This window comes from Corvus moneduloides, chromosome 19, assembly GCF_009650955.1.
Source record: "Corvus moneduloides isolate bCorMon1 chromosome 19, bCorMon1.pri, whole genome shotgun sequence".
Classification (NCBI taxonomy): domain Eukaryota; kingdom Metazoa; phylum Chordata; class Aves; order Passeriformes; family Corvidae; genus Corvus; species Corvus moneduloides.
Window position 1 is genome coordinate 11,202,926 of NC_045494.1, and position 8,097 is coordinate 11,211,022.

Here is an 8,097-nt window from a genome sequence, read left to right on the forward strand (position 1 = left end):
TGTCTGGCTCCAGCAGCAGAGAGCAGAGCTGAAGGAGCTGCCTGTGATCCCCATCTCAAACAGCAGGGCTGGAGAAAGGCACTCCTCATAACCTTCCCCCCTGAAAGCAGCTCCCCCTCAGCAACCCCTCAGCAGGCACAGGGCCCCGCAGCTGTGGGGAGATGCAGCCTGCAGGAACAGAAACCCTCCTGCATGTCAAGCCAGGCTCACACAGACCAGCAGCCTCCTCGGATCTGTGGGCAAACAGATCCACTGCCTCTGGCTCCCGCTGGAATTCAGAGCCACGGAGTAGGAATGACAAGGAATGGATCGGTTTAACTGTGGTCTCTGCGTGGGGAAAGGATGCTCATTTATAAAAGCTCTCAGTTATCACTCACGCAGCAGGAGATGCAAAGGCCAGAGAGAAGAGGAGCACAGATATCTTCCCTCTGCAGCAGCACAGATGCTGTGGGAGGAGGGTGAAGCGAAGCACTGGGCACACAGAGCCCGTTTCCCTTCTCCCTTTCACACCCCTCAGACGTGCTCCGTGCAAGGCCAGAGAAGTCCTTTGAGCAGGATACAGAGCTGGTTTGCTGGGAAAAACCCCGCTGCTGCTTCCCAGGAGAGCAGCTGGGCTCCCACCAGTGCCCCAGGGCCAGCACTGCCACTGTGTCCCTGTGGCTCCGGCTGCCCAGTGGGAAGCACTTGGGATGTTTCAATCCCGAGCTGCAGACCATTCCCAGGTTCCAATCTGTGCATTCCCAGCTCAGCAGAGAGTGCAGCGACTGCTGCTGAGGCTAAACAGGGGTCATGGGGCTGGGCTACATCTGTGAATTATTTATGTTCTGTAGCGTGGGGATGCAGGGTCACGGCCACGGGATGACAACGGTCTGTGTCACCCCCTCTTGCTACAGAAAAACACACCCAGCTTTGGAAAGAACCAGCTGGTATTCCCTGTTCAAAGATTCCCTAACTCATCCCCATCCTGAAAGTAAAGCAAATACTTCTTAAATTTCACTTAAGAAATGCTCAAGGAAAGAAAACAACCCTGGCAATGAGATGAAAACAAACCATCCTCACCAATGCAGGAGAGAGCATCAGCACACACAGTATTGCCAGGTGTAATCCTGAGAAATCAGCCCCAGCCTCTACCTGGAGCCCAGCACGAGTCCTGGCTGTGTAACCCCAAAGCAAGAGGCAGCTCTATATGGCCAGGCCGCAAGGTCCTATAATTAGGAAAAAAATCAGTTCCATTGAAAGCATTACAAGAGTTTCTGTAAAATAGGAATATTTCAACTCCTGCTTTTCAAAGCACTTCTGCTTAACTGCTCTTAGAAACGACTGTCTCAGTTACTGCTGCTGCTGAGCCCAGAATCACAGCAGTGCCTGTGCTTTAAAGGGACGTGGCAGTGCCTGGAAACAGGAGCTGATTCCAGCTCGGAGCTGCACATGCAGCTCTCCGTGCACAGCCAGCCCTCCCTTCCACGGCACAGTGACAGCTCTCCTGTGAATTTGTAAACCCTCCTTCCATCAAAGGACATTACGTGAGCCCTGCCTCCCTCAAAATGCTCTTTCTAAGTGAGTTAATAAGGATTTTCTGTAAAAGCTGGATGAGAAACGAGCAGAGGAATAACATCCACGCACGGCACTGCTCAGCGAGCATTTACGAGGAAGTAAAATTTCCAGTGTGATCCTGCTCGTGGTGGAGCGCAGGGAAGTCCTGACTGATCCTCCCTGGCTGTGGGATACTGGTCCCAAGAGGCTTTTTCCAGCCCCCTGTAACAAGTTCTGCTCATGCTGCTGCTCTCCTCCTCCCCGAGGAGGTTTAATGCACTCGCCGTCACTACAGAGAATCATTCTGGGTGTTACACTTCACTCCAATTGACACGAGCTCAAACAGACAGAAATATCCGACCCCATCCTGCTTCCCTTCATCCTGGAACTCCTCAGCAGCTGTCAGAGACAAGGACAAATTCCTCTCCTTGTATTTACATTCTGCTTAGAGCACTGAGAGCGTTCAGCCCGATGCAGGAGATGCACTTCACAATATTGAAACCCTCGTGTGATGTTGATCAAGTTCAGGTAACACAGCTCTGAAAGGTATAATCTTTTACCAGCTACCATATTATAGAAGTCAATCAACTCCTTAAAATGCTCTGGAAGTCAAGCTTCCCAAGCACTCAATCTGCCATTCATACTTCCACACACAGGTGAATCATTTCACCAGAACTTATCCAAATAAAGCAAAGCAAGCATCAAAGAAATGAAAACATCAGGAATAATCCAGACAAGTCTGGCAACACTGGCTCTGATTTGCAAGGGTGAAGGATCCAACCCTGCAGCAGGCTGGAGCTGGAGCAGAAGTAACATATGGACATCCAACCCAGATTTCCAAATTTAGTGTGAAGATAAGGCCCAGGCAAAGTTGCCTTGAAGCCAGAAGAGCTGGGCAGCTGGGGAACCATCCCTGAGTTAACAAAAGACTTACAAGAGCCGATTTTCCGGCAAAGCCACTTGCAGGACCCTTTCCTCTCCACAGTTGTGTGTAGTTTTTAACACTGTGAAGTTATTTTCTCGCAGGGACCAGGGGCAGGTGGGATTTGGGATGGAATACATGGGCCAGACCCTCAGCAAATGTAAACCAGCCTCACTGTTTGTCCTCACTGCAGGGAGGAGTCTAAATAAAACACATCTTCCCAAATAATAGAAACTGTGTCACTCATCTCTTTTTCCTCGTAAAAAACTAATATTTCTCCCCCCAGTCTCTCTTGATTGCAACTGAAGTTCAGCCTTTGAAATTTGGTCAATGATTTCAATAGTTTTGATTAAAAAATCTTCATTAAAATAATTTTTAGGAGGTATTATCAGCTAGAGTTAAAGTCTTTCCCCCTGGTGCTCACCACTGTTCTTCTAAAGAAGCCTCTCACCAATTTTTATGTTCAGACACAGGCAGCTCTCGGATTCACGGCACGCAAGCAGCACTCATCGTTTGGAGGGACTTTTTCATCATAAAATAAATATGAACCGAGAGAGAACGTGCATTTGTCCAAAAGGAGGATTGCCACAGACGCCCGAGCTTTTGCTTTGAAGCAGGATTTTCTGTGCCACGCCGAGCGTTCCCTGTCATTACAGCGCTGAACAACACCACTGCCGAGGGGACACCGAGCCGCCTCTCCAGCCAGCAAGGGCAGAGTTCTCGGGATTTGGAGAGGGAACCAAATACAAAAGGGAACGTGCAGAGCTCTGCCTGCCACCGGCGCTTCCCCACGCAGCCCCAAGCGCCGCACGGCGAAGGCACCACCCAGGGGGGTTCAGATCCATCCCCTCCACACTTCCGAAACTTCTCCCTGGCCGGGCCGGGCAGGGCAGGACCCGCGGGGGTGCAGGGCTGTCCCCGGGGAGTGCAGGGGGAGCTGGGGGAGGCTTGGAGGGGAGCAGGGGGGGTCTTGGGGGTTGCTGAGGATCCCGGGTGCAGGGGGGGAGTGCCGGGGGCAGGAGGGACGTGTCGGGGTCCCAGGGGCAGGAACAGGGTGCAGGGAGGACGAGCCTGGGTGCTGGGGGAGACTCCGGGGGGCAGGAGGGGGGTGCTGGGGTGCGGGAGAAGAGAAGGGGGCTCCGAGGGGTAAAAGGGCGTGCCGGGGTGCAGAGGGAGGTTCCGGGGGGAAGGAAAGGGGAGCCGAGGTGCCGGGGAACAGGACGGCGCTCCGGGAGAGAGAACGGGGATGCAGGAGGGACGTGCCGGGGTGCCGGGACACCGAGGGACAGGGGGGGCGTGCCGGGGGGCGGAGGGGGTGCCGGGGACAGGAGGAGGGTGCTGGGGATAGGAGGGGTTGTCGGGGTGCCGGGGCCGGCTCCGTGCGGAGCTCCGGGACGGGCGCTCGGCAGCGCGGAGCTGTCCGGGAGCTGTCCGGGAACGAGCCGGGAATTACCCGGGAGCTGTCCCGGAGCTGTCCGCGGAGCCCGTGCTGAAGGCACGGGGAGGCTCCCGCAAACGCAGCCACGGAAGAAGAGCCACGGGGCACCAGGACAAGCCCCGAAGTGGGCAGTGGGATGGTCAGAGGGGTGCGGGTGCCCCTGGTCAGACCGCGGAAAGGAGGAACTCCTGGGCAGAGGATGGAAAGGGAAAATCCTTTGGCGGGTGGTGCAAAGAGGGAACCCTTGGACAGCCCTGGCACAGGGGGGAACCCTCGGATAAATGACTGACGGGGGGACCCCTCGAAGCGGAAGCACAATGGGAAATTGTTTGGACTGGTGGCACAAAAGGGGAGCCACTGGAGAGTCACGGCACTGGGGAAATCCTTGGAAGGGTGGAGCAGGGGAAACTCATGGTGAGCCAGAGCAAAGCATGGAGGCTCGAGTGGGCAGTTCAGAGGGACACTCCTTGGGCAGAGAGTGCGGTGGGACAACCCCTGGGCAGTGGTGTAAAAGCTGAGCCCTTGGACAGCGAGTCTAAAGGTGGAGTCCTTGGAGGGGCCATGCAATGGGGAACTCTTGGACAGGCTGCACACTTGGGAAACCCTTGGCTGGGCAGCGCAATGGCGAAACCCTTGAGCAGACTTTGCCAAGGGGGAACGCTCGGAGAGGGGCCGTCCCTGGGGACAAGGGGCGCTGGCAGCAGGGGAAGGAGCGCACCTGTGAATGTTCATCTCCCGGGGCGGGCGCCGCGCCTTGTCGTAGGCCACCTTGGCAAAGACGCCAGCGATGAGCACGAAGGCGATGGCCCCGCACGAGATGTAGACGGTGGCGTTGGTGCTGTCCTTGTCCGGGTCGTACTTGTTGGCGTCCCCGTCGCCGCCGTCGCCGCCGTCGGCGGGCAGGGCGCCGCTGGCCGTGGTGGGGTGGGCCCATTCGGGGCTCTTGTAGTTGCGGCACAGGCTCTGGTTGAGCTTCTCGGCGCGCTTGTTGCAGCAGAAGCGGTAGAAGCAGGTGCCGCAGCAGTAGCGGAAGCCCGTGAGGCTGTTGTTGCACTCGAACTCCTTGTCCCACTGCCCGCTCACGTCGTAGTACCCCCAGCACGTCTCGTGCGCCGGGGCCGAGCCCCCGCCGCCGCCCCCGCCTCCGGGGGGTGCCTTGCCGCCCCCCGCGCCCTTGCCGCGCCCGGGCAGCGCCGTGGGGGCGGCGGCCCCCGGGCCCGCCAGCGTCTGGTTGAGGAGCTCCTTGCCCGGTTTGGGGGTCCGCCGCGCCGCCGCCGCCCCCTGGGTCCGGTTGCCCTTGGCGCGGGGGGGTCCGGCCGCCTGCGCGGGCAGCAGCAGCAGCAGGGCCAGGAGCTGCAGGGACAGCAGGAGCAGCGGCAGCAGCAGGTGCCGCGGCCCCATGGCGAGGGGCGAGGCGGGGGGCGCAGCGCGGGGGGCGCGGCGCGGGGGGCGCGGCGGGCGGGGTGGGGGCTCAGCGGCCGCGGCGCTGCCCCATGGAGCGGGGCGGGGGCGGGGGGTGCGGGCGGGGGGTCCCGCTGCTGCCGCGCTGGCTCCTCAGCGGCGGCTGCCCGGCGCCGGGCGCTTCATGCCGGCGCGCAGCGAGCGGCGGAGCCCGGCGGAGCGCGGCTCGAGGCGGCGGGGTCCCGGCGCTGCTCCGGCGAGGGGCTGCGAGAGACGGGGAGAGGGTGAGAGCGCGCCGCGCCCCGGGCACCCCGGCCCGCCCCCGCCCGCCCGCCCCCCGCCCACGGCCTTACCATGCCGGAGCGGGACTGCAGCGGGGCCGCGGGGCTGCCCGCGCTCCTCGCCGAGCCGGGGGCGGAGCGGAGCGGCGCCGAGCCGGGCGCGGAGCAGGGGCGGGCGCCGAGCCGAGCCGGGCGCCGGGGAAGGACCGCCCACCGCTGCCGGGCCGCTCCTGACATCACCGGGACCGCGCCGCGCCGCTCCGCCGGCACCCCGGCACCGCCGCCCGCCCGCCCGCCCGCCCGGGGCAGCGCGACCCGCGCCGCGCCCACAGCCCGACCCGCCCGCCCGGGGCAGCGCCGGCGCTCGGGGGGCTCCCGAGGGCCGCGGGGAAAGGGGCCCGGGGCGGGCGGTCCGTGTAGGTGTGTGTGGGATGCGGACCTTGTGCGTGTCCCCCGGGATGTGGCCCTGGCAGGGATGTGGTGAGTGGCCACTGTACCCATCCCTGGGGAGGCGGTCCTGGCAAGGATGAGCAGGGATGTGGTCCCTAAAGGTGCCTGTGGTGTGTGGACCCTCTGCCTCTCCCCGGGGGTGTGGTTCCGGCAGGGATGGGCAGGGATGGGGTCCCTATAGCTGTGTGTGGTGTATGGCCACTGTGGCCGTCCCTGGGATGTGGCCCGTTCAGGGATGGACAGCATGCAGTCCCTAAAGGCGTGCGTGGCCCCTGTCCCTGGGACTCGGTGGTGTGGTTCTGCTGGATTAGTCCCCGTGGAGGGGCAGGGACAGCAGCGCCCCATGGGCAGACAGGGGCTCTGGTGGCTGTAGGTCTGCAGGCTGTACAGTTCCTGCCGGTTTGTGCACTGGGGATTGCTCCTGTAGGTGTGCACGGGTTCATGGATCGATGTGTGTGGGGAATAGGGTCCCTCTGGATGTTTGAGGGCTGCACAGACCCTGGGGGTGTGTGAGTTCCAGGGATGCCATGGGCACGTGCTGAGATGGTCCCTCTCGGTGTGTGGGAGGTACAGCCCCCACGGATGCGCATGAGCAGCACCTATCAATGTGCACAGATTGTTTGGGTTGGGGACCCTGGGGACACGTGCAGGCTCCTGGGGTCGATGGAGTGCAGGGTCTGTCCCCGTCAGTTCAGGGGCAGAGCTCCCTCCCCTCTCCAGAATCACAGGATATTCTGGGCTGGAAGACACTCACAAGGACCATCAAAGTCCAGCTCCTGGCCCTGCACAGGACACCAAACAACCCCAGCCTGTGTCTCCAGGAGGCTCCTGTCCCGGGGCAGTGCCCCCAGCACAACCTGGTGCTGGGCACACCCTGCCATCCCTGCACGGGGACGTGCCTCCCAGGCTTCCCAGGGATTGCTGCTCCCGCCCGGGGCTGTTGGCACCTCTCTGGGAAGGTGCCCTGGGTCCGGCTGAGTCCCAGTCCCTGCTCCCTGATGTGCTCGGGGTGGAGAGAGCAGCACCCCCACCCAGCCTGATACACTCCCCACTTCTTCCAAATGTTCCCCCTCCAGGAGAGCTCTGGGATGCTGCAGGGATGGGCTGGCACTGCCCTGGGCTGCCCAGTGACCCGGGCACAGCCACCACAGGTTTGTTCTGGGCAAGATCCCTTCAGGCACAGCAGCTTTCACTGCTGTGAGCCGCGGCCAACGAGGCAGAATTTTCTCAAAGTCCTGGTGTTTCCCCCGTGTCCCACTGCAAACCCAACTAAAGCCTCTAGAAACCTTTCCTGGAGACAGCCAAGGTGCTGCCAGCTGTAAGGACATGCAGAGGACAGTGAGGAATCCCGGCAAGGAGGAGCATACAGAGATGGGAGCTGAAGGGATGCCCTGCAGCTGCAGGTGGGCAGTTTTCAGGAGAGCAGGGAATGCGGTGTAGGAGGAAGAGAGCAATGGAAAGGGAGAAGCACCCCTAAAAATCCCCTGATGTGCACCCTGTGGGAATCATTTCCTCAAGCTACAAGGTCTGAGTGCCCACAGCTCGTCTGGTAACTCCCTTAGGAGAGCCCACGGACTGTGAGGTTGGCAAAGAAAGCTTTAGCTCTGCTGTCTAAAGCTGCTCTGGTGCTGGGGAACACCTGGGGAAATGGAAAATCCCCTCATTCCTCATGGAAGGGAGGCCTGTTACCCTGCCATGGCCTTGGAGTACCCGAGTTAAGGGAGGTGCCCAGGTTAATCCACACCATGGGGTCCCCAGGCCTCAGCAGTGCCTGACCCCAAAATCAAACCTGGGGCAGAAGGAAGCAGCCTAAGGCCAGCGTGGTCCCCCAGGAGGAGTTAGAGCTGGCTTAATGCACCCCTCTGAACCTCAATACCCTGAGCCCAGCTCCTCTGGCCTCCCCTTGGGGATAATTCTCCTGTTGTGAGGGACCTCCAAACCCTGACACCAAAGGTTGTAAAGCAGATTTGACTGATGAGGCCATCTCCGCACACTGTGGGCCTTCCAGCACGTCCTCATCAATCTCCCCACAGAAAGCATCTTCAGCCCTGGGCTGAAACTCTGTCCCTGCT

General features: G+C 60.7%; 1 protein-coding gene across 2 annotated transcripts in view; it reads right to left on the minus strand.

Moving 5' to 3' along the window:
- The window catches only part of SHISA6 (shisa family member 6), a 184,390-nt gene extending 179,072 nt beyond the window's left edge, over nucleotides 1–5,318 (minus strand). For both annotated transcript variants that reach the window (XM_032129157.1, XM_032129155.1), the window contains exon 1: nucleotides 4,612–5,318. In XM_032129157.1, the coding sequence (XP_031985048.1) occupies nucleotides 4,612–5,294 (683 nt within the window). In that variant the 5' untranslated portion in view covers nucleotides 5,295–5,318. The remainder of the gene's footprint in view (nucleotides 1–4,611) is intronic.
- Nucleotides 5,319–8,097: the final 2,779 nt, after the last annotated feature.